Consider the following 26,710-nt stretch of genomic DNA (forward strand, 5'->3'; position numbering starts at 1 on the left):
GCTTCCTAAACAGCATGGGCAACTCCACTGCCTCACGACACAGGGTCTTTGTGCAGCATGAGGGCACACACGCAAGGGGTGTGAGGGAACAAAACAGTCATCACTTTAAATTACAGCTCATTATTACTGTTACCGATAATAAAGCCTATGACAAGAGTAGAAGCCACGCTGACCCTCTTTGTAACGGATACAAAAGCAAAAGAAATAATCAATTTGTCCCCTAGCTACCTCCTTGAAGGATGTCACCTGGACAAGAAGGAAGCATTGCGCAAGCCAGCAGGCAGCGAAAAGAAGGAGACAAGCTAGAATCACGCAGAGGAGCTGCCCCTGGCAGATGCGCCGAGAGCCAGGAGCTGCTCAGAGAGGGGAGAGCCTTCCGCTGTAACTGCCCACGTTCAGCTCCTCAGCAGCTGAAACAGGGGAACCCCCTGACCCTGAAAGGTGAGCAGTCAGGTCACAAAAGCATCACTTACTATTTTTGGTTGTGTTTTTTTTTTTTTTTTTTACAGCCAGCCCCCTCCCTTCCAAGCTCAGCTCTGTGAGTAACATAACAGTCTCGGCAACTCAGGAGCCCTCTGCACTCGCGAACAAGTGGTACGAAGCTTGCTTCAAGTTAGATTAGCAAAATTAGATGAAGAATGATAGGGACTAACTGAAGTCTCACCAGCTTTATGTTGGAGAGGAACTAACCCTTCAGTTCTATTTTCTGAAGAATTACTGAGATGCCTCTGTTCCTTCTACATCTAGAGTTAAAAATCTATTTTGATATGTTTGAGGCTGGCCCCTTCTGAGAAGGCAAGGGCCTTCCCGCAACACTACTCATTGCACTACTGTAGCTGGGTGCTAAGAACGAAAAAATTAGGTCTTGCTTTGAAAGACTCCATCTTCCCCACTTTCACATCAGCTGGATGTGAGCAAGTTAGCGGGAAGCGGAAAAAAGCAGATGAGACAAGACAAACACTTCCAATGCACAGAGCGCTGCAAAACGTAAAGGAACGGCTTATCTCCAGAGTGGTCATGGCTCTGCCCGCCATCTGCCTGCCCCATCCCTCTCCTGAAAGTTCCTGTTCCTGCTTTCTGCAAGAATAGTTTGGCTGCTTGATTAAGCAGCTGCTTAATCACTTAGTGAGGCAGGCCACGAACAAAGGCAACAAACAAGCACCTACTGCGGGTTAAGGCACAGTGGTTCACAAAATTCCTGTTACCTTACCCCACACAACATGAGAAACTGGGCAATAGACAGAGGTTTAGGTGGAGGGCCCTTTCTCCACCAGAGCTCAGAAGCTACCTATGGGCAAACTCATACAGAGTGCCTCACTGTAGGCAGGCCAGCCTTCGGGAGACACTAACGCTCAATACATCTATTCTTGCACTGGTTTACTTCCTAGAGGTCTGAAACCAGAGAGATGCAAAGAAATGTTTTTGAGTCCATGCAGAAAGATAGTAAGCTTGAATAGCCAGATTTTGGACAACATAATCTTTATAGTAGCTCCTAAACCAAAGTATTGGTGTTATAATGACAGATATTAAGCTATTCAAAAATATATAAAATTAAGTCAACTTAGAAAAAAAGTCAAGTTACAGATGTGCACAGCACAACTTGAAACATGGGTTACGTACAGGCCCTCAGCCTTCAAGGCTGATATTAAAAGACCGAGTGGAAAAGCCTACGATAAACCAGTGTCACTAACTAGATCCTGGTGTATCAGTGCTAGGTGGTCACAGCTTTTAGCCAGGATTTAGAGGCCCAGCCCTTACTCAGAAGTTGTTATGTATTACTAGTAATCCTTGCAGCGCTAGAAAATTCACTACTACCCTGCCATAGTATGAATCTGTATGAGAAGCACATGATCAAGAAATTAACTTAACATGGAGTGCAAAAATAAGAGTACAGGAAAAATAACTAGCAGGAGTGGTTCCTAATTAGAGCAAATAATGCCACAGCAAACACATTACGGTGAGGGAAGCTCTGGCACATGTCCTTGAGAAAGCCTAGCTGCTCTGCCTCCTGCGCTAGCACCTCTCAGCAGCAATGAGCTCATCACAGCAAGTTATGACCACAACCTCTTCAAGCATTCCTCAGTGCAGGATACAGCCCACAAAAGCTCCTCCCTGCCTGTGCACAGCTCCCATCACATCCCAATAACACGCACAGGGTGTGTTTGCTAACTAGCCCACTTGGGGAGGGGAGTGAGATTATCTTCACCCTCCAGTTCCCTGACCCTTCTTATTCTTCCCTCACAGCTACAGAAAGAGATAAGAGGTGAGGAAAAAAAGACCTAGTTCTCTGAAATGCTCTAGGCCTGCCATTCCCACCAAAACCAGTGAGACTGGAGCACACAGCCCATCCCAGGGCTGAGTCCAAGCAGCCAGACGTAACTGCAGCCTGCTAGTTCTCGTCATACTGGTCCTACAACTCACACAGCGCCTATCATGCTGGCTAGGACTGCTCCGGAACGTATTTCAGATCAAGGCTTGCTGCCAGGGTAACTCTTAACACGGCTATCATCACTCCATTATATCCACGTCATCTTGTCTCTAAACTTCTCTCAGGAAAAATGCTTCTTCCTAGCGCCAGCACTAGTTCCATCCCCGCAGCAACAACTGTAGTGGCAGCCAGCACTTTCAAACTGGGTCATCTCGACACGTTCAGAGAAGGCCTGTTTCACGCTGCAGTAAAAAAGAGGAACAAACAGGTGGCAGGAGAGAATAAGGCACATGAAGAAGCTGGTGACTGCCACCCCGCTTCCAGCACAGCAGCAAAGATTCCGCTGGGATAACACAGCTACCTTAGATAAGACATCCTTTTCCTGTGGCTCTCCAACATATTCTCTCCTCCAGGTTTTTTGTTTGCGGGTTGTTTGTTTTTGGGATTGGGTTTTTGTTTGGGTTTTTTTTTTGGTTGGTTGTTTTTTGTTTTGTTGTGTTTTTAAAAAAAAAAAAAAACAAAACCAAAAAAAACCCCCCACAATCCACTGTACCTTGGGTGAAATCCGTCCCAAACACACACCCTAGTCCTGTCAAATTAAATTGTTTTCCTGACTCCAATACAAACCACTGCCGTGAAAGGGTTAAAACCTCATCTAATTTAAATATGCATTCAGGATATTAAATGCATTCAGAAATATGAACCTGCAGCAATAATGATGAAAGAGCTTCTCTGAGATTTCCACACAGCATTGCAACAGCAACTAGCACAGCAGATGACAAACAAAGGGAAAACTGCAGCTAAGTTTGAGGCAACTCGGCCATTTCTGGAATACACCCATGGCCTTTGAAGCCTAGTATCTTCTTTTTGCTGTTTGCAGCATTGCATAGAACTGCATTCCTTCACCTTAATCTTTTAAGCATATTCTTAAGTGCAGCAACTGCAGCTGCTGGGAGAAGTGGCCATGATTGTATTATTTCTACAGCTAAACTCAAGCAGAATCATAAATTAAACACCAGTTCTCTCATTTCTGAATTCATGCAGTTGTATTCTTCAGCTACTGTATTTGCATCCAAGCTTCACAGCTGCCAGGTTCACTGCATAATACGAAATTTGGATTAGGGATAAACATAAACCCAATTCTGCTTTTCCATTAATCCTTTTTGCTGTCACTGGAACAGACAACAAACTGGTATTTCTAGGGAAGAAGCACATACAAACAGCAAGATTATAAGTTTGAGGTTTTTTTTGTATCTTCACTTGAATGACAAAAGGTAAGCACCTAGCTTCAGGCAAGAACCATAACCCCTGAAGTCCACCCCTCAAGAGACCTGGAAGTCTTGGATCTACCTGGCAGCTATTTTTTAAGGCTCATACTTTTCCTACTACCAAAAAAATCCACCTCAATGAAAAAGCCTCAGACACAAACAAGCAGAAAAACACCAAACAAGAAAAGCACAATACATACACTCCTTCTTGCAAAACCTCCCACAGCACTTTGCCAGATACAAAAAAGAAAAAAAAAAAAAAGAAAAAAAGTAAAAAAGTATACACTCAGTTAAGAGTTGAACAATACTTTTCTCTCTGGTGGCAATTCCTAAGCAGCGCTCTCACCCCTGACCAGGGTGGCTGCACTCACTGAGCACCAGCACTCGTGGGGCTGTGTTATAAACCAGGTCACAGAAACTACAGGGGTTGGAGGGGAGAGAGGACCAAAAATAAAACCACAATTACAGCTGTTTCAAGGATCCTGTTTACAGCATGATGGAGAAGAGGGACTTAAAAAGCAGCTTTGCTGATGCTGAATACACACACGACTACATCCTCTCCCTCTCAGCTACTGCTGGGGCACCCCTGCGGGGTGGCTGTCCGTACCTCTGAAGCATTAACCCCTTCCATTTTAAATGCACCCCGTTAAAAAGGAGTTTCATTTTTTAAAAGGGAGATTTAAAGATCCACACTTTCTCTAGTCTACTCTCTCCCCTTTGTGGTTTTCCACTCACATTTATTGCTAGGGCACCCTGCACCTCAAGGAAAATGAGAGCTGATGATGATAGTTGATGGAGTCGTATGCCCACACAAAATTCACAGGCCAAAATAAGTGAGCCATGGGGGAAAGGGTACGTCCAAGCAGAAACCCTTCTTAAAACAGCTGTGGCTCAGCCACACACTGAAAACAGAGAGTTGCCACACAAATCGCGATGAGACACACTCAGCAACCTGAGAAAACAAACATTCTCCTATCTTCTACGCTGGCAGTCATTTTAAGTTAGAAAATTCAGACAAAGGTGATTTCCAAGTTTGTCTAACATCCCCTTTACAAAAGAAACTGAAGAATAATCATAGCCTGTTTTATGCAAAGATTACCCCTTGAACTACAGCTGGAGACAGACTCTGGCCACTTAAACCCTGCAACTTGCCCTCAGAAATTTTGGGATTCACCTCACTTTCACAACAGAGGAGAGCTACCAAAACTCAGTCTCACCCAAAGATTACTGCTGACACAGTAATGACCAGGACACGCTTAGAGACTTGGTTGAGACACAGGCTTTTGAGATCCTAAATGCCAGCTCATAGCTTCTTAGGGTGGAGCACTGCTTGCTCCACACTCCCAAACCGTTACCCAGCCTGTGGCACAGTTAACTAAACCTTGCCCATCCGGACACCACAGGGTTAATATCCTTAGTAACCATGGAAACCAGCACTTCTTCCTCTATCAGAGCCTCAGCTGGCACATTGCAGTCTTCCCAGCATCAGGTTTAGCCGCACATTTAGGGACCCCTCCCTTTCCCCCCAGCCACAGAGTTTGGCCAAGCACATCACACATCACAAGGATCTTGGAGCACTCACTGCTTCACCTAATTCTGGCATTCCCCTGTCCGCACATCCCCGGGGCACTTCTGCCTCCCCAGGGGGAGGGAGGCTGTGTAAATTTTCTCCACATGCACCCAGGCAGACATAATGTAAAGCAGGGAGCCAGCTGCAGCCTCGCAGGAAGAGATGCCACAGGGTGACAGAGGGAGGGACTGGTGAGTGTCCAAAGTTGGCACGCTGATCAACCATCAGGTCAAAGAGAAGTAGCACTGCAAGACCAGGAGACCTAGCTGCCATGCACGACCCACTGTCCCATGGGTACTGGGGACAGTGCCGGCCTCTTCAGTGGCAGCCCACAAATCCACTGGAGACATCCACCAAGACATCAGTGAGAAACCAAAACTCCCATCTAGCGGCACACGTATTCTGTCAGGAAGACAGCAGAAAAATTACTTTCAAAACAGAGCTTATCACAGGCAAAATAATAAATCTTTCTGCTTGCAGTTCACCTTTGAACTGCAGATGCATAAAAGCAATCATCACATCCTATCCTCCCGCCTGGTTTCCATCCCTCGCTCCTGGGCAGCTGCAGCATGCCAGCACTTGCTCATTTCTAAACCAACCCAATGTCATTTTTATGGTTCCACCCATTGGCGTACTTGGCACAGAGAGAGACACTGCTGTTTTATTAATAGTTTCATGCTGGCCCAGCTCTATCCTGTGCAGGATTTCCACAGCATCATTACAATGCATTTTTCACAATTTGCCCCTTCTTCTCCATTCCTCATGTGCCACTCAAGAAGAGCAGATGCTTCTCTTCCACCTAGCTCTTCCTGCTCCTCAATGTCACCTTGCTCAAGGCCTCACTCCTCCGCTCTCCCCGCCTCCTTCCCCACCCTCCATGACAGTGTCCCAGCACAGCCAGAACAGTTGCTCTCTGTGGCACCAAGTCCTCAGAGGATCTCTCAGGAGTCTCATTTTGAGAGCAAGCTCTTTGTAAGAGGTGGGACACCAGCCACAGCACACAGGGTATTTGGAGCAGAGCTGGAAGGAGAGCACAGTTATTTTAAGTCCAAATGTTCAGTTACTGAACAATGACAATTCTTTCTTTCTTCTTCAAAAGAGACAGGGCAAATGTCCAGCTTTGGGATAACTTTGTGAACTACTCGCTAATGGTGGCAACTGCTATGCAAGTGACCCCTCAAAGGCAGAAGTCTGGCAGCAGGTATGGAACATGCTGGCAGCATTCCAGTTTGGTATAAACATGGGCAAGGCAACAAGTGGTTTGTACCCAGGATTAATGGTTAACAAGGCACAAGAGTTTAAAAAAAAAAAAAAAAAAGCGATCAATGTGCCAGCACATACTTGTGTTTGTTTTAGTCTTCTCTACCATACCCATAATTTCACAGCATTCAGGCAAAAGGTTTCTCCAACATGATTAAAACATTACTCTAGCATACAGGGTGCGTGGGACCCAAACAAGCACTAACTAATTGTAGGAGTCTGGAGTATCAGGTATGCAGATATCCACCACGTCTTGGCTGACACACTGGTCTTTCCAGGATTCATTTCAGCAGCTCAGAGAGGACCCTCTCACAACCTCCACCAGTTTGGTCAGCCCTCTGCCAAACTCATGAGCACCGCTTTGAGCATTGTCACAGATCTGCTCACAGTGTTTTGTAGCACAGATTGACCTTTAACAGAGGTGGCTTCCAAGAGTTTAAATGATTGCACAGAATTGTTCTGCTCACGAGAGCTACCGGTTCACTCCAAGCTGACAGCTAAGGTGTCTTGCACTAAATTCCGTCTTCACGTTGAGCCCCAGCCACAGGAACAGAGAACAGTCCTATGACTTTAAAGAGTTCACCACAAGAACAGGCACAGTACAGATTAAAGGCTTTGGACTATGAATGAAAGTAACTAGACACAGCTAATAACATGCTGTTGACTGGAAGGATTTGTTCACCCACACTTCAGTCTGAACAGCAATATTAAGAATGGATGTGCTAGCTAGGATTCATCGTCCTGACAGTCCAAAAACTACACCAACCTCCTGGAGACCACAGCTCCTTCCACTTGCCATTTAACACTGCCAATGATTGCTCTTACCAAGGATAACACACACGTCACAAAAATCCATGGTTTTAAAACAGGCATCAAGAAATAGAGAATCCATCACTTCCCTGGATAACTTCCAACAGTCACTCACAAAAAAACCCCCACACATTCAGGCATTTCATTCTAGTCTATGTGGACTTATTTTGTGGACATTTATTTGTATTATGCATGTCTCTTACTATGCCAAAATTTCCCTTTGAGAAAACAATTGACAATAGCTCCCTTTCAGTCTCTTTTCAGTAAGCTAAACAGATGGAGTTTGCTTCACCTTCAGTTTCCAAAATGTTTCAGTAGCTCCTGTCTCCATCCTTTTCTCAGTTTTTCAACACTAAAGCCACTATTTGGAGGTTCATTTTCCCAAATACTGCTGGGTGCAGAGGCAACAAACCATTCCAGTGACTACCTCACTCTCTTTACATCCACATCATCCATTGGGTCAAGCAGGACACAGGAAAGCTTTGTCAAATTACCTGCCCGCTGTGGCCCCAAAATTGTTCTCCTGGATGGGAAAATCTCCCACAGGATTCATAACCCTGCGGTTGGATCATTAAGAGCCCATTGCATCGGCATCAGTCCAAGTTAGGAAAAGACCCAAAGCACTCTACAAGACTATCAGTAGCATTCCTTTTATTTGCCATCCTGTCAGTCTATGGCTATTCTTCAGTTTATCTACACAGCAATTCCAAATCAATTCCCATATCACCAATGGAAATGTTGATCATCATCTGTCCTCTTACACACCCCTGTGGACTATTTATTTAGGATTCACTATCAACAATGTCAAGACTTTTCATTGAACTCAAGAGTAGCTTGAAGAGACCTTCTGTCCCCCGACGCTCTTTCTTCATAAACCATAAAACAGATTAGGGAATTCTGCTTGTAATACATTTACTAAGTGCTCTACAACCATTGCAGAACACTAGTGTTTTGAGTCTTTTGAGAAATTTCTTCTTGCCTTCTTATATTCATATTGTTTTCCCCAACTTTTTTATTGTACCAGCAACAGCCAACTGCCACCTAGTTTTTATTCATACTACACTTTTAATTACCTCTTAGGTTCACGACATCATCTTAGCAGATATAATATCCTTTTTTATGCTCTATAACATCCTTGCATGTTTTTGTGCCAATTGCTACAGAATATTCAGTTACAGATTATTTTACTCAATTCCACATATCTTCATTCCTTTTCCTCCTCCATTCTCTCTTCCCTCTCCAAGAAACCTGTTTCCCATCAGGCAGGAGTTAAATGTTCCAAAGCTGAGCTGAGATTCAAAAGGCTCTCAGACTTGAGAGGAACCTACAGGAATCCTCTGTGTCACAGAAGACCCATGAAGAGTCGCTCCTTTTAGTGCAGGCAACAGTTTCTTGCTCTTATACTCAGAGGTTTCTAGCTGTAGATAACTGTCAGATACACCCCTCTCCTCATCAGTCTTACTTAGTTCAGCATCCAATAGCCAGCAGGGAGCAGACAAGACACCACTGGTAGGAAAGAAGCCAGACATGATCCTTGCAAAGCCCTTTTTATCTGTAGATCACAGTATCATCATCCTTCTGTAATTTAAGGGGCAACTTGCTCAGTGGAAAAAATGCCTCAGGGCAGAGCCCAGCCCTTTCATGACAGAGCCAGTTTGTGCACAGTTTCTGCTGCCTTAATTTGCAAATGCCACTGCATTCTCACAAGTGTCTTGTAATGCATCTTAGCCCTTGGGTTTAGGGAAAAACCAGGTATCAGTTTAATAGTGCCACCACAAACAACTGTACTGAATAGGAATGCAAGACTTATTCCTGGTCCCAGAATCAGAAAGGAAAAAAAAAAAAGGTAGGAACAGAAAGTTAAAAATAACTCCTTTCAGCTCCCTCCCCTAAAAGCACTTAGTTTAGTTACTGCATTCAAACAGCAGCCCTTTAATCAAGGAGTCCTACTTATTCATGAGGGGAACTGTAGCTAGACAAACCTCTCAAACACCAGTCCTGCCATCTGGCAGCAGCACTGAGACTTGTTCCCAGACACACACAGAGCGCTGGTAGTTGCCCTCACGTGGAATTCCAAGGCACTGCAATTGTTCAGGCATTTAAACCTCCATGGGCTCCAGATGTGGATTTTATTTGTGTCATTATGGGAAAAAGGTACTACTAATTACCATATATTCGCCCCCAAAATACTTTTCATTTTGCTCTCCCCGGTTATTTCTGTCGTCTTCCACAACACCAGCAGCAACAAAGCAGATCATGTAGGCCCATGGATAAGTATCTTAAAGAATTCATACCAAGGAAGAAAGTGTGTCACATTTCTCCTGCTTTCCCTGCCTCCGTGGATTTGACACTCTGAGCAGCTGCCCAGTGGGGAACAAAGCTCTTCCAGGGGATTGCTTTGTAGGCTTTTCTTTTTTCAAATTAATTTCAAATCATAATGGAAAGGTCACAGACATAACCTCTCTACGGAAAGTGGCAACTTTGCATTCTTGAAGTGATACACATAACAGAAGGGGAGAAATAAAAGTGTTAGAAGAGACTTACATTTTGCTTCCGACAGACTCTGGTTAGGTGACCAGACCAGCATGCCGAGATTGTCTCTCTCCTGACTTCGCCTCGCGAGTTTGGCTTAAGAGAAAACAGATACAAGGCAAGTTACAGAGAAAGTAATTTCAGATGCAAAATGGAAACAAAAGTTACTTATCACACATCTACAGCTTTTAATCAAGATACAAAACCCATCGGCAGAGTTAGAACTCCATCTTCCCATTCAGACCTGAGGCTTTTCCTTGTTTCTTCAATGTACTCTATAGAACATGACAGATACCACACACTCACTTTTTCACACAGTACACTAAGAAGCATACATTAGATCTAAATTAAAAGTTAATTAATGTTTCTCTTCCAGCACACTTGATTACTGTTCTTCCAGCCATTATTAAATGAAAGAGGGAGGAGCTAAGCTCAGGCAGCAGGCTCCAGGCCTGGACATTATGAGACTGTAGTACTGTGCTGCTAGATTAACACTTCAGAGTAGACACACGCATGGACCTCCTGGATTTCACTTCTGAGCACCTTCTCCCCTGCCCCAGCAGCCCTTCTATGCTTTCATCCCCCATACAGACATGAATGCCCACCAAGATGACGCTGGGTCCCCCAGGTCAGAATCAGGTCCTCTGCTCAGCTGCTCCTGGTAAGTTCTTGTGCACTCACACCCAAGCTGCACACATGCACCCATGCTCAGAAAGCCCGCTCGTTTCTAACCAAGTTAACATCTGGCTGGCATGAGAGCTCTGGAAGCCTCAACTGAAGAACTACAGCTGCACATAGTTTGAAAGAGCAACCTCAAGTTAAGGTGCATTTCAACACGAGTTCTTGCGAATCTGCTGTTGTTCGGTCACAAGGAGTCAAAAGACAAGAAGGATGAGAAGAGGAAGAAACTTGCTCCGTTGAGTCAGCACACAGACAGCCAGCTCAACTACCTGCCCTGGCCAAGAGAAACTTGCAGGTCTTGTTATGAAGAAGTGCCTACAGTCCTACCTCCACAACAAAACGTCACCTAACGCTGAAGCTTGATGCAGTATTTCAACACAACGCTATTTTCTCTGTGCTGTGCAATTAGACATATAACCACCAGGTCATGATGCATTAAATAAACAGGTTAGAAAAGAGCTAGTAACACAAAAGATGCAATGCTAGGACACCGTCTCACAGGGTATGAAATCAGAACATTATCTGCTCACATAGGAAAAGGCCTGCCAGCACCCACCTCCTGCTCATCTGAATACAAAGTTTATTAATTACAATGCTATGAACACTCATGGTTTGACTACTGTTTTTAACCTGAAATCTGCTCGGCTGAGAGCAGTCAGGGTTTATATGACAAAATAGCATGTATTAAAAATAACCAGTTGCCAGCAACGTATCTACATTGAACAATTTCTTACTTAACCATCCAAACATTAGTTCACGTTATTTCTCATTCCTTGCCACAATAAAACAAAGTTTATTTTCATGACTAATTTCTCCATTTTCATTACAAACACCATGATTATCTTTCACACAGCTTCTTTTTTTTTTTTTTTAAAGAAGGTTAGCAACTGCACATAGAAGGTATTTTGTGCACTGTGCATGTTCATTACTTCCTATACTGGGCAGAAACACAGGAGTGAGAGAAGACAACAACAGCCTCCGGTGCGAGAGATGGGGGGTGGAGACCAGAGCTATACATAGAACATGAAGGGTGTCTGAATTTAAAATTATAATACTCAATTTAAAATTACAAACTTCACAAAAAAAATTGTCTTGAAACATCAGGGATTAAGTTTTACTTTCTCCCTCACTTCAAGTCTTGGTCAAGACTGCAAAGAAAAAGGCAGCCTTAAGCCACCCCTCTGTCAACTTTTGCTCCTCATTCTCCCTACACCACTCTGTCCACCTACTAAGACTAGCTTAGGGTTCAAAACATGGAAAGAACAAAAGTCTCTCTCCCTACTTTGCACTACACTGAAAAGCACACCCTCATCCCAATAAAATACTCAAAGATAGAAATCATCAGTCAGGTCTCCAGGAAGTGAAACACTTTCCACCCAAATCCCAAACACACCTTCCCAGTCCCAATAACCCACTGCAGTTCAGGAGTCCCATGGCCGGCAAGGCAAACCACCAGCCTGGCTTTACCACAGTCTCACCTACTAAACTGGCAAAAACCACTTAACTCAGGAAAAGGGAAAAGTTCTCTCCTAGCCTAGCAGGCTGAACGTCCCCCCTGACACATCATGTGCCTGGCTGTCCCTTTCAGGAGCCACTAGCTCAGCTCACCCACAGTAAGGTGAAGTTTCACCTCCCCCAGTTAAGTTACACTTTGGGGCAAAGGCAGTGCCTTGGGTTAGGAACTACATACCTTCCAGCCCCAAGGTGCCTCACTACAAGCTGGAGTAAACCACTCTCTGGGCCTCACACCCTGAAGAACTATCCCCTGCAGATGCTGGGCTTCATGCAATCCTCAAGACCCCCTCCTGCACAATTCTCACAGCACAGCTTCTTCCCCTCTGCCTCCCCCTCCAGCCTCTCAGTAGCAACCATCAGCCAAGTTACACACTACTTGTAAAGGGGTGTGAGGCAGCACCTCCAGTATTCCTGCAACATCTCTCCTGCCCTGCCTCTTCACCCAAGCCCATGCCCACCCAACACTCTGCCTTTGTTCCTCAGCAGAGGCAGAGGCCAGCATGAGACCATGCTGTAAGGTCAAGTTAAAATTCATGCTTCTCTGGAGAGGACAAAGGCACCTACAAAGGCCAACACACACAGAAGAGCATGGTGAGGGTCCCCAAATATCCAGAGACACAGAGACTCCCTCCCTAATATCACAGATGACAGCCTGCTACCCAGCTCCTTCACCTTCCAGCACCACATCCTCCCCATCACCCCTTCTCAAGCCCACAACCCCAACATTTACCGTCCCCTGCACACAAGGCAGGCAACGGGCATTCTTCCAGTCCAGTGTTGACTCTGCCATAAATACACGCAGCACAAGTATTCTTGCTACATGATGTAGCAAGGAAGAGCTTAAGAGCTTGCTCAGAGTTTGGAAGCACATTGAAATGTTTACCCCAGAGCAACAGCCACGAGAGGAAAGGAGAAGGCCTATAACGGAGCGGTTATTGCATCCCTTTCCCGCACCTTTCCCAGCACAGCCGCAAGGCCCACCAACACAGGGGAATTCCTTCCCCTGTCCCCCGCTTCTGGACAAAGGATACCAGGGTGAAGTCAAGCACTCTACACTTCAGTGACAAAGCTAAAAAGCTAATTCTATTTAATCCATTATGTATTTCATATAAAAATAGCCACATGAGGAGGGCAAGGGTTACTCTTTTTTATGGGAACAGATCAATTTAGAATCAATGGGGTTTGCTTAAGCAACTGCAGTTAAGCCAGTGCAACCTGTGTCTAGAGAAGCTGTATACTGGCAGAGGAGATCACCTGACATTTCAGTTAACCCTGCACTTTCACACAGGCTACTCACCAGGTATTTTAAAAGTCTCTGCCATAGCCATCAGCTCCCTATCACAGCTGCTGTGGGAGCAAACATTTTGTAATCACTTTCCCACTGCTGGCTCTCCCGTTTGTCCCAAGTTTGGAAAGAATCATGGATGCTTCCTCTAACCCCAAGAGAAGAACCTGTACTACAAGCAGCACCTCCTAAACTTTGTTCCACTGCCAGAATTCTCAGGGGATGCAAGCTCCCATTGCCTTCACCCAAGCAGAGATGTACGGCCCCAACCAGGCACAGTATTGTGTTGCCTTTTCCACAGCAGTTCCCATCCCTCTCTCCTCCCTCTTCCCCAAACATACCCCTAGCCCACAGACCATACACTGAAACACAGGAGGGAACTGATCCAAGTTAGAACTCACCCTGTAAAGAAAAGATTACTTTTAAAGTTGGTCCCATTTACAGACCTAGTTTATGGCACAAGCCCAAGCAGTTCAACTGGTACACAGGAGGAGATGAGGCAGGACAGAATATCCACAAACCAACAGTATCCTAAAAAGAAGTGGGGGGACTTATTCCTCCCTGCCCCTCCCCAGAGCTGTAAGGGCACTTCTCAACACCAGCACGCAGTTGACCACACGGTCTGTAGGAATATATTGATTTGCACAGCAGAGAGACACCACCATGGTTGGATTCCTACCGCTCCTGCTCGGAGGCTGAGGCTCTCCGTCCCCAGGGCCTCCCTGGGCTGCCCGTGATAAGGCACCAGCCTGGCACATGCAAGAGTATTTGCAAGGATGTGAAACCCCAACCCACAGCAGCTACAGCTCCTCCCCAACTTTTGGAAAGCTGTTGCCCCACAGAAAAACAAGAGGGAGGTTTCAACCAGCAGCAGCAGTCAGTTCAGGCTCCAAGAGGCATTAGGCCGATCTAAAAAATAAAATATCTTGATTGAGTCTTTAAAGCGCATCTTTCCCCTGCTGCGAAGGGTACTACACAGGACAGCCTCAATCCCAAGCATCTGTCTGTCCAATATTCACTTGCACACAGAAAGATGTCAGTCCTGCTCTCCCACTGCCACCCCCAAAGTTTAAAGTCTCGGGGTAAATCCACCTTAGACCCCTTACCTGACCGATCCCAGCTCACAGAGGAGGAGAACAAAGAGTGAAGTGACAGCAAAGAGGTGGGGTTTTTTTTGTCAATACAGAAAAAAAAAAAACCAAAACAAAACAAAACAAAAAAACCCCTCACCAAACCAAACCTCTTAGAACTCGCTCCCTTCCTCCCAGAGCCACACTCCTCTGCTGCATTTACTCCAAGTCAGAGAGCAGAGGGTCAGCCCTGCCAGGACCCTCTGCAGAAACAGAGGAGAAAGGTGGAACTTGCAAGTTCCTTGCAAGGAACTTCATAAAGGACACCAAGTCCTAAATACCCTTGCGAGCTCTCTGATGTGTCTATCACCCTAAATCCCGGGTCCAGACCCGCTCCCTACACCAAGAAATACACGTGTATCTCCTCACGTCTGAGGGGTTCCTTCTGCAGATATTGTAACTTCATATTTTCTCTTAGGCAAACAAAAGTTGTACCAGTGCTGGGATCAGGACTGTATGAATAAGCTCAGTGTTGAACGTGCTGCACAGTTTGTCATCATGAATACATTTGTGTTGACATGAAACCACAGATCTTTGTTCAGGCTCTCTCCAGAACACTGCAAGAGAGCCAAGACATGCACACATGCCCTGCGGGCTCCTCAGCCACCAGGCTCAGCGGAGTTGCTGCAAATGGACAACAAAGCGGGGCTGAAAGCAACGAGTGTTCTTCTCTCCCCACCTCTACCAGGGTGCTGTGAAGTCAGGACACTCGCCAGGGAAAGGGAAATGGGCACATCGCTGAACAGAAACTACCAAAGGCCACTGTACTACACATACAAAGTCCTCCCTACAGCTCAGAGAGCATCTTCCCCATCCTTTTGACCCCTCCCCAATTTCAAGTCAGCCATGTAGCAGCTGGCATCAGTACAGAAGGAAATCTGTACCTGACAGTAATACCACTTCATTCATCCCACCTGAATCTCCTCTTGGTGAGATGAACTAAGGGCCTCTGAAAAGCTGTGTCAAAAGGCCAAAGGGTGAAGCTTGCATTTCACAGCTCAAATCCATCCAACACCTCATCACTTCTGAAGGGAGAGGAGGTCCTGCTCAGCCAGCACTGCTCTGCTCTCCTAACACATGCTGCCTGCCTCTCCCCCCCCATCCCATGTTGACTCTGGCATTTATCCCTCCAAGCCAAGCACATTTGCTAAAAGTAACCTGGCAAAACAGAAAGCAAACAGCATTTTCCCCAGTCATTAAATCAAATAACCTGTCTGCAAGATGAGACAAACAGCCGAGGGGGTGCACCGGGCCCATGTGGACAGGGGGCCTCTCTGCCTTCACCTTGCAGAGCTTCACCCCAACGCGATGGTTCAGCAGCACCACTGCAAAAGAGGGAGGCAGGCTGTTTCCCCTTCCACCAGCACCAACACCTACCTGACAAACTAAAGCAGGGAATCCACCTGAGCTTACAAAAAACAAAAAAAACAACCAACCAACCCATAACCCAACAAAAAAGCTGTCAGCTTTAACTCATACCAATTCCTAGTTTTCTACTGCACATCCTAAGAGACAAGGAAGGGACATGAGGAAGCAGTGACAGGCAGGACATCTCCCTCAATCACAGCACCAGTTTAGGCTGTCTTAAGGACTGCTGGGGGAATGACAGCATACATGAAGAGCAGGCAGAAAGGCAACAGAGCCCACCAGTGAGCAGGAGCCCAGCACTGTGCAGCTCCAGCCTGACACATCCCCTTTTATTTTTCTTCTCCAAGTTAGAGAAGAAATGTGCCAGAATAAACTCAGTGGGAGCTGAGGCCTCTCAAAGAGCCACCAATCACTCTGTCGCCTATTATTTTGCTTCTGTGCAAGGCAGCGGTGCCAGCTCCCGCTTGGAGTTCCTGCACTTGAGGGAGCTGCTCTGTCTTGCAGCTTTCCCCAAGGATGCTGCGTGTACCAGCTGCGGCTGTGAGCCGCTCAACAGCGCTTTGCTGTTGGCACCTGTACTGACCCCTTGGAGAGATGATCCTTGTCTCCTGCAGATGCCAAGACACACACTTCTCCATCCTGCCCAAGTCAGGGTGAAGCTCTGCCAGGAGGCCTCCAGCACTCTTCCTTCTCCATAACCCTTCCAAATAGTCTGTGTTCTTGCTGCTGCTGTTTGCACAAGGCATTTTAGAGCTATTTAAGCCCTCTGAGATTCAAAGCAAAACACACTAACACATGACTACGTGAAAGCACTGCGACACATGCCATGAAGAGTGGGAATCTGCTCCTAGCCAGTTCCTCTGTTATTTAGAAACAGCAAAAGGTAACTCAGAAAAGCACATCTGCTGTCAGGTGCTCGATACAGATATACACTTCTGTACCCTCTCCAGAAGGTAAACATGAGCAAATCAAAGTTTAAAAAACATTTGCCATAGAAGTACAGGGAGTTCTTCAGGTACTGATCTTTTGCAAGGCAACAGGTTAAAGATTTCCAGATCTAAACAATGTATTTCATGAAGTTATTACAAGTTTACACAACAAAAACTGAAATCTCCAAGGTACAGGACAGCAAGATTCCCACCTACAAAGGCTACTGCGTTACTAACAGCACTTATTGATCCCCCTGTAACTGGTAGTACTTGTCTTTACATCACATATTGCAGGTTTAAAAAGTAAGAATAAGACAGACCTCCTCCTTTTAATACGTAATCCTCAGCATTATATATAGAAAACATGCATTGTTTAATACCCAAAGGTGAATAGATGTTTTTATTATTTTTATTGGGGAAGAGCTAGGGGCGACATATAATAACTTAGCTGCTGAATGATGCTTAAAGCAGTTTTGGACCAAGTCTAAACGTATTTACTTCTAATAAAGTGAGATTAAACAAGTGCTTCCGTTCACAACCCTGCATCTTCTTTATCAATGCAGACCTTAAATTTACTGCATGGGGTAAAATCCCCTGTTTACAGTACCCATAATGACTGTTAAAATAAGACAAGGGAGGCACTGGCTCCCATAGTTTAAAAAACTCACTCACTGGTTCATTGATATTACTTGGGCTCACAGCATAATTGTAAATGCACAACTGCGATACAACAACAAAATACCACATACAAAATATGTGGCAAAAGAGAATTCAAACAAAATAGTCATAAGAAAAGCTGTTTCCACCTTCCTTCCTCACTGCTGGCACTGGTATCTCAAGCAGAAACTCAAAGACGTTTGAAGAACGCTGCTGCCCATCTCCGCTTCCTTCTGCACGTGACTTCCCCCCGAGTCAGCAGATAATGCTTGTGATCCCCTTTCTGAGGACTGCCCAGATATACTAGCTGCTGCCTCAAAGAAATGTCATCTTTGTACACACTATAGCAGCATTAAATGCAGTAGAACATTTTAAACTAGAATCCTGCAAGTTAAGGAATGTTTTTTAATTAAAAACTTACAAATTAAGCAGCAGTTACCTCTTCCTATACATGACTACACCCGGCTTTTACGATAATCTATATGCAAATAAAGTTCTAAGGGCATTTTTGTATCTGCCTAGGGAAACAAAGGCGACTATTTGGGTTTCTATAGGGAGCAGTAGCACTGGAAACGCAGGCTGACGGGCCTTATTGCCTCAGAATAAATGTGGGTGCTGTGCTACAAAAACCCACAGTATCACACATTACAACAGTGTGAAAAAATATTGCTTTAAAAATTACTCAGTTACAGATTAATCATCCAGCAATGATTACAAAGGTCACTTTGCAGTGATAAAAATTATTACCATTAAAAGAACTGGAAGAGAAAAAGAGAAAAAGCATGAATAGCAACACAGTTTCCTGTTCTTTAAAGTGATCAAGTTCAACCCATACTAAGTTTGAACTTCATGTCTTTGGGGTTTTTTTTATTTTATTTTATTTTAAACTTTTTAAGAACGTGTCTGATCCAAGATGCCTTTCCAGTTTCAGAGCTAGCAGTAAAGCAAAAGCTGTGGCCTACATTTTGCCCACAGCCCAGGCCAGACCGAACAATAAAGCCAGAACAGATGTTGAGGCCTCGCCTTGATTTTTTTTTTTCCCTGAATAATAAGAGTCCACTCATTCTTTCCTGCAAGCAGGTGGCACCAATGTGCAGCCAGAGATGAGGTCTGAATAACTATACAAGCAAACCGCCTTTCCATATACACTCCGAGTGTGTAAAATAATTTTTTTCTACATGCATGCGATTCCAATCTGAGCTCTGCAGCAAGTTCTGCATACACAAGCCCTGCAACCCATGCAGGAGCAGGAAATACATGAACGTAACATCCGAAGCATTCATGTGCCCCTACACACACTCAGTATTGAACAGCATACCTCTGCTAATCAAAACGGGCTTTTGTCTAGACATTGCCCGGATTTCGTACCAAAACGTGAAAGGGTTGGAGTTTGTTTGAAGAGAGAGTTAAGTATAAAATTAAGGAGAGAAAATACACATTTGATTAAAATGTTACCATAGATCTCTTGCAAGCCTTTTTAAGAATGTAAAAATTTGCACCATCCACTTTTTTTTTTTTTTAAGGGCTAATAACTATACTACAGCAATCCTAAATGCACAACCAAAAAGCAGGCAACCAGAACAAAGCAAAAGCCCACAGCGCACACCTCGGGTTGGACGTGTTGGATTCGCCCTCCCGGGCACGCTTCTGCCTCCTCAACATCACCAAGAGCATCCCTGGGATGCAGTTCAGGCCTGTGCCACCCCACCAGTCAGTCAGTAACAAAAGCAAGCACCACACGTGGGGCTACGGCTACCACCCCACAAGCCACGGCTGCCACACCGGGCCCCGCACGCTGCCGCCAACCTTGGGAACCGCTGCACACTCACAACCCTACAAAAAACCATCAATGCAGGACCTTCACAGAGCCACGCGGTGAACCATTTTAAGGTTTGTTAAAAATAGGTAAATGCATGCACACAATTAGTTCCGAGAGCCAAGCTACAAGCTGAGCCAAGCAACAGTGAGCCAACTACTGTTGGTTTCTTTTCAATCTCCCTGAATGTCCCAACAAGAGGAGATTTCCTTCCTTCCACGCTATTTCCCTTCCACTTTCATTTAAGTGACCAAGAAGTCACACAGGCACGCCTACATGTAGGCAAGTAAGATTCACGTATAGAATTTAATATACAAAAGAGGAACAATAACATAGTACAGTTCCTGCAAGTGCCAGGTCTCGTGCTGCTGACAAGTATCTAGGCACTGCCAACTCTATTTGGGGCTAAACAGTCTACTGATGAGGAAGCAAAGATAAGGCAAACATCTTCCTCTCCTTCCATCATAGACCTTGATTCTGCTGCCTCCCCTGTTCCTTAACAATCAGCAACTCCTACATGCACAGCTCCACATTCATATGGTCTCTCATTTCTTTACGAAGCCAGCCCTCAGCTCTTCCCACCCGCTGAATGGGGCTCTCTGCTGTGTTCCCTTCGCCCCAGCAAGAGCAGCTGTCTGGGCCCAGTCCTGCCCATTACTCACAGGCAGCACTAAGGAATAACGAGATCAGGACCAGCAGAGCGACTTCCTGAGTCTGGCACTGCATTTGCATCATTGGATTTAATGGCCCTTCATGGGAGGAGGAAAAAAAAAGTCTATCAAATGGTCTAATCCTTTTTGAACCCATTTGTAATTTTGGCATCTACAACATCCTGTGGCAGAGTGCTACAATTTAATTACATGTTTATTGTCTGAAGGAGAACAAAGAAAGTCCATGCACACACTCCCTCCTCAGCTCTGAAGCTGCTACCCAGTCATTTCATTTGGTGGCCCCATTTCCTGCCTTATGAGAAGCAGAGAATAACTGTGCCCTGTTCACCTCCTCCGTGTCTCTTGTGTTTTACAGACCCTCTACTACACTCCTCTCGGTCATCTGTTTTCCAAGCTAGGCAATCTGGGCTTTTCCGCTCCTCCCTCGTACAGAGATGGGAAACAAGAACTTTATCTAGTTATCTTATAGCTCTGAGAAGTACGTATGCATGGGGGAGGGATGCAAAAGGGACACAACCAGAACTGTACACAGTGTTCAAGAAGAGGGTACACCACAGGATTTATAAAACATGTCATAATGAGGTTCTGTTTTGTTCTCAGATGCTTTCATAACAGCTTTTAACAATACATTTGCCTTTTCACTATTACCACATTGAGTTGATGAAAAAACCACTACGACTCCCAAGATCTTTATCTGGAAAGGCAACAGCTAATTTAGAGACCACTACTGTACACAAAGTTAAGGGCTATTCTCTACCCTACCCCCTTCCCCAAATATTACTTATCACACAACAAGTGCCACCTGTCATTTTTACAGCTGTGCTGTCACAAGACTGAACAGGTTTGCCCATTCCCCCCATTCAGCAGATATCCACACTCCCCCTGCCACCCCCTCCTCCTGTTCACACAGTCTTTACACACTGACAAAAGGACAATCCAGCTGTTAGTAGTAAAAATAAAAAGCAAGAAGCAAAAATAACAAGATATGTAATTTGACATGGAGAACACACAAGTGTCACTTTATTCGGAGAGTGAGAAGTGTACAAGTCCAACCCCCAGCTCCAGGACACCTCTGGCTTCCAAGGTTTCTTTCTTCCCCCAGGAGACATGACATCAGGAGCAAGAAGCCAACAGAAGGTGTTCTCAGACCTTGCGGCTCCCCCCACTCCCCTTCCTGTTAAACAGTAGTGCTGTTTAGATCATCAACCCAAGAACTCCCCACTCCTCAGCTCTAGTCACCCTTTCCTATTCCCCAGCACCATTTGGGGAATGAGGAGAGGAACAGAAAATGGGGCAGAGGGACCAGTGCTTTTGCCTGTGCTAAGAGACACTCTACCACTCTGGCTTTAGAAAACACTGAACCTCCTTACTCAGAGCAGACCTGGTTTCCCCTGCAAAGCTTCCCACTTGGTCTTCATAGACCTGCATGAGCACTGGCAACCCAAACAAGCAGCATTTTACTGATATTTCCCATACACTAAGGACCAGCTGGCCTGTTTCTATTGCCCAATGCAATGAGGGGGGGAAAAACAACAAAACAAAACAAAAAAACAAAAAAAACCCCAAACCAACAACAACCAAAAAAAACCTCAGTCTCAAGTGTTCACAAAGCAGGGAGATTACTTTTTGATATTTTTAGCAACACCTCTTCCCTTCCCACCCATCTAAAGTTCACATGATAGCATCCTTTTGAGATAGCTTACACTGATTAGTGGAAGTAACGAGTGCTTATAAAGCACCAGTGATATAAAATTTAGATTCATGGTTAACAAAGTAGCCAGTTTATATTTCCGCCACACTTCATAAACCCTTGCCAAGAGATAGTCAGGAACAGATCTGACTAACTAGAACGTGGTTTCCAACAAGTACGGGATGTGGGCACTTTTCCTCCCCCTCCTCCTCCCCTACATCTCAGGAGCTCGCAGGGGGAATCACAACCAGCTATGCTCCATGGCTTACAAACTAAGGCTGCTGTGTTACTGCTTGGCAAGGCAGTGCTGTGAAAGGCACGCAGATAGGACACACTGGTGTCTCTATTGAGAGGAGAGTCCACTCAAATGGTCAAATGAGAGAGAAATTCCATGTTACTTTCCTCTTGCAGTACCAAATAATTTTACACAGTAGAATGAATGATCGGCAACAGCTAAGCACAGTCAGTTCTCAAAGACAGTACTTCAAAACCTGGGTCAAACACCAACACTCTTCAAAGCTGTAAGGAGACAAGCCCATCACATACTGCAGCAAACAGAAACACATCTTTCAAATCCAGCCAGGTGCTGGACGTCCAGGAAGGCACCACCACTGCACTTCCCTGCTGGAGGTAGCGTTCTCCCCAAGAGCAGCAGAATCAGGCCCCACCAGCACACCCTGAAGCAGCCTCACCTCTGTGCTGAAGTGCCCTAAACTAACCCAGCCACTTCTACCCTAAGCAGGTTTTGTAGAGGTTACACGAGTGGCCTAGCTGACAGAGTGGCAGAGACAGCAACCTGAAAAGGGGGCACAGCTTCTTCTCCTGACGCAGCCATCTCCAGAAACAGACACCTGTCCTCAGGCCAATGTGAGCGTATGAGAAGCTTATATATCAAATCCCACCCAGCACTGAGTCACGCACCGATGTGGTGTGCAACTGCAATCAACAGGCTGCGAGCATGCCCAGTTTAACCCACACAAATCCGACTTTTAAACATCTGCGACGGTTGCATATCCTCCTCTCGCCCCCATCCATGACAGCCTTCCAGGTCCTTATCCTCACTGCACCCCTACCAGCAGATGAGAGCTTTTATCAACACACACACACACACACAAAGTGCTGAATGCCATGCTCACAGGAGTCGAGACAGGTTGCCCGGCCCTGTGTCAGAGCCCCAACTGTGGGTCACCCTTCCTCATCATCCCACTCTCAGAAATGCCAAAAATCAAACAGGTGCCCATAAATAACACATTTGTAATATTTCAAATCAGATCCTGAAAACTCAGTCTGCTTCCAGCTCTCCTTGGAGCTGACTGTTGTATTCATCAGCTCACAAGCTCCCCAAGGCACAGCCAGTCCCTCTCCTCCTGTCTGCATGGGGCCCAGCTCCACAGGGTGCTGTAAGGACAGTATTCATACCCAAAAACACAGAGTCAGATTTAATACGCCCTTGAAAATGCAGGCAGCTCCTGGATCACATTTTTCCCTGACAGATTTCATAAGTCAGTTTGGTTTTTCCCACTTTCGCCAAACTCTGAGGCACAGTAAGGACTATATTTAAAATGTAGCTAACGATCCTGACAAATTGTAAAATTTTGTTTTTAACATTCAACTTTTACTAAAAGACTATCCCAAGAAAGTCATTTGGTTCCTCTACTTCTCCCACCTTCAAAAGAGTCTCAGAACTAGTTTGTCTTGTATCTACATTAATAATTTCAGAGTAAGAAAGCAGTACGATAACCATGAGAGGTGCTAAGCGCTTAATTCATCATTGCTCCACACCAAGCACTACCCTGCACTCATTCTGCACTGCTGTTCTGCCCATGCTCCCACTTTACATCGAACGTAACATCCTAAAAGGCGCCAGGTAACAGCGAACCAAACCCTGGAGAGACAGGCTCTCAGCAATAAGCAGCAGCAAGTACACTTGCAGCCCAGAGGAAAAAAACCAGGGCACAGCCCTGTAAAGATGTTGGATTTTCCTGAGCTGCCTCCGCTTTGGGATTAGGAACGCTTTCTTCTGCAGTGCCGGCATTTGCATACCACAGCATATTTACAAAGAAATCAATCGGGATACAGGCACAAAGGTGAACTCGGGAAGAGGCCTGCCGTGCTTGGGGCACCCTGCAGAAAAAGCACGCAGCTTTCCGCTCTGTTTAGACGCTGCAAGGAAAAGCAAACCAGTTATGACCTATCCTAAAGCACAATCCCTTTCCCCATGTCGTTTAACAAAGAGGACAGAAGTTTGCAGGCGCAAGGCCTTGCAAGCTCTCTAAAATGCAGCACCACGTGGCGAGCGTCAGGAGCGGAGCTCACACAAAGAGCTGAGAGGCAGCAGGAGATGGAGGAGAGAGAGCTGGGAAAGCCTGGGCGAAGGGGAGACCGAGCCTTATTCTCCAGCCATCGCCACAAGGAAGCGAGCACAAAGGGGACAGGGAGGCTAAGCAGATAAGGAGAAGCCAGCCGAATGCCAGCCTGGCAGCGTAGATTAACGGAGGAGCCAAGACCTTGCTGGAAGGAGAAGAGTGTGGTTTGGTAGAGAACGGAGGGAGGAACCGGGCTTGGCACTGCCCCGGGTGGCGAAGGAGGAGACGCTTCCCAGCGAGGCAGAGGAAGGCAGCCTGCACAGCCCTTACCTGCCCTGCAGCACGTCCCTCGCTCCGCGCACGCTGCGGCAGAGCCCTCCTCTCACACAGATACACAGCCACAAAATTAACTTAATTTTACTATGTTCAGGGCCATTAGTCTTTCCAATCTGAGGAAAGAGATCCTATTCAGCACTTAAATGCTTCTTTATCAAGACTGAAAATTCTTCTGTTTTCTCCAATTTAAGAAAAAAAAAAAAATCCCTTTTAGACATAGTTCATGCTCAGGACAAAACATCCCTTCTCTCCATTCTTTCCAAAACCCATCATCACAGTGAAAGCAGCCAGAACGCCCCTGCCTGCGTAAGGGCCCAGAGGTCTCGTTTTCCCTTCCCACAAATTATATAATGAAAAAAAACGCAGCAGCCAGCCCCCGGCAGCTGTTTGATAGGAATACAGCCGTGCCTCCTCGCACATCAATTATGCTGCCCTGCCCTGGACAAATTTAAAACATGGCTGCCAAGCTCACTTTCTTTACCCCATGATCACTGGATAACTCCTTAAAAGCAACCAGTGTCTCTCCGCAGGTCACCATATTGCACCGCAGTCACATAAGGAGGTGTTAAGCAATTGTCCCTGTCCTCCTACACCCAGTGCTACCACCCTGGCCACTCTGGAGCACCATCTCCATGCTATCACCTTCGGAGCATCAGTGACCCAATGCAGCCTCTTGTTCTGCCACCAGGTCCTTTCAAATTCAAACCTCAGCTCCTCAGCTTGTATAAAAGTGCTTAATGGGGCTTACACATATCTGTACAGGAGGAAAGAAAGAGAAAAAAAAATAAAAAAAGAGCAGCAACAAGAACAAGGCAGCAAGGAAAACAAAACACACAGGGACATAAAGAGGACAGAGAGCCTCAGGGGAGGGACAGTGTTTAGCAGAGACGAGTTACTAGAAACTGAGAAGCTAAACCATGCTAAGGCTGCTGTGCCTTCAAAGGAAAAAGTCTGTGCAGAGCATCTCTGAGAGCACAGCAGCCTTACAGGTGCATATGTGGGCTGGAGCAGAGAAAAGCTGAGACACACTGGCACCAGAGAGGAAAGCAGACTGTCAAAGAAAACTACAAGGCAAGGCAGGCCAGGGAATCTGCACTGTTTACCCATAGCGAGAGGCTCTGCCAAGTGTTTTGAGACACTCACATCTTCCTCTTCATTTCTATCCTGATCTGCACTTTCTCAGTAACTTTCCCAGCACAAGTTATTAGATCTACTGGAAGACAACCATTTCTCCTGACATTTGGATTTTCATAGGCTGCTATTTCAATAAAAGTTCTCTACCTTAAAGGACAGACTACAATATAGGGACCATGAAACAGGGACTAACAACCAGCATTCTTAGTGCAGCTGAGCTCTGATCTGTGACTGTGAGCTGCGGGTGCTGCCACAACGCCGATTTCACCCTGCGCGTTTCAAAGTCTTGAGTATTCTGCTCCATGCCACCACTCAAAACCAAATTGCTCTGAGTCCAGTAATATCTGTGTTGAAAGGAAAGAATGAACGTCAAAATAATTCAGGGTAAGCTGACTCCACAGAGTTCTCTTCTGCTCCTCCTCCCCCAGAAAATCTCTCAGCCTCACCTCCCCCTCCTTGCACGCACACAGCCGCTCGGCAAAAGCTTTGCACACATTAAACCAATACTCATTAGCACAGCCCGGGACACTGCTGCGAGCCTCAGCTCCATTTAAGGCACACTGTGATTGGTCCAGCTTTCTAATGATAAAACTATTTGCAGTCAGATATTCAGGATGCTGGCAGTGATTCTTGGTATAATTCTGTTCATTAATACCTAGCCTGAATGTACAACAGCAAAGAAGGACGGGTTCATAGTCTGTAAGAGATATCAAGCTCCAGTTAAAAAAATAAAATGAACACAAACTCAGGAGTTAACTAGCTTCACCAAACAAGACAACTGAAGCTCCTTTCCTAAGGCAGATTTCTGCAGCACGCATTTACTGTGCAGAGCAACAAGAACATCCTATTCTACTTGTTCCTAAGAGCGATGCCCACAGCAGGCGCTGGGTGTCTGTACTGGGCCCAAATGCCAGCAAGATTCCAAGTTCACTCCTGTCAGCACTTCCTATGTCTCCACTTGCAGATTCCTGTGTGAGGGCATCCAGCTGCAGCACGGGGACATGCTCACCCTCCCACACCTCCACAGTCAGCTCTCCACTATCCTGCAACAGCTGTGGGAGTTTCCTGCAGGAGCAGTCACAACATGTGTCACTGCACAAGACACAGCAGTAGCAGGGAAGTGAGACTTCCTGAAGCCCCAGACAAACCCCATCTTCAAAAAATGTCATTCAGCAGGAACATGGCCCAGGCTTTCTCAGTAGCTGGATGCTAGATCTTCGCACCCAGGTATTTTCTTCTGGTATATCCAGCATAAGCTACAAACATTAGCTGAGGCCTGAACAGCAGCGATGCTTGCAAGACCTTAGCATAAGGCAAGAACACA

General features: G+C 45.7%; 1 protein-coding gene across 1 annotated transcript in view; it reads right to left on the reverse strand.

Moving 5' to 3' along the window:
• The window catches only part of RCOR1 (REST corepressor 1), an 85,105-nt gene that overhangs the window by 31,998 nt on the left and 26,397 nt on the right, over nt 1-26,710 (reverse strand). Inside the window, exon 3 of the mRNA XM_086749015.1 lies at nt 9,881-9,964. Within this exon, the coding sequence (XP_086605141.1) occupies nt 9,881-9,964 (84 nt within the window). The remainder of the gene's footprint in view (nt 1-9,880; nt 9,965-26,710) is intronic.

This window comes from Chlamydotis macqueenii, chromosome 5 (assembly GCF_036417535.1).
Source record: "Chlamydotis macqueenii isolate bChlMac1 chromosome 5, bChlMac1.mat, whole genome shotgun sequence".
In the NCBI taxonomy this organism is placed as follows: domain Eukaryota; kingdom Metazoa; phylum Chordata; class Aves; order Otidiformes; family Otididae; genus Chlamydotis; species Chlamydotis macqueenii.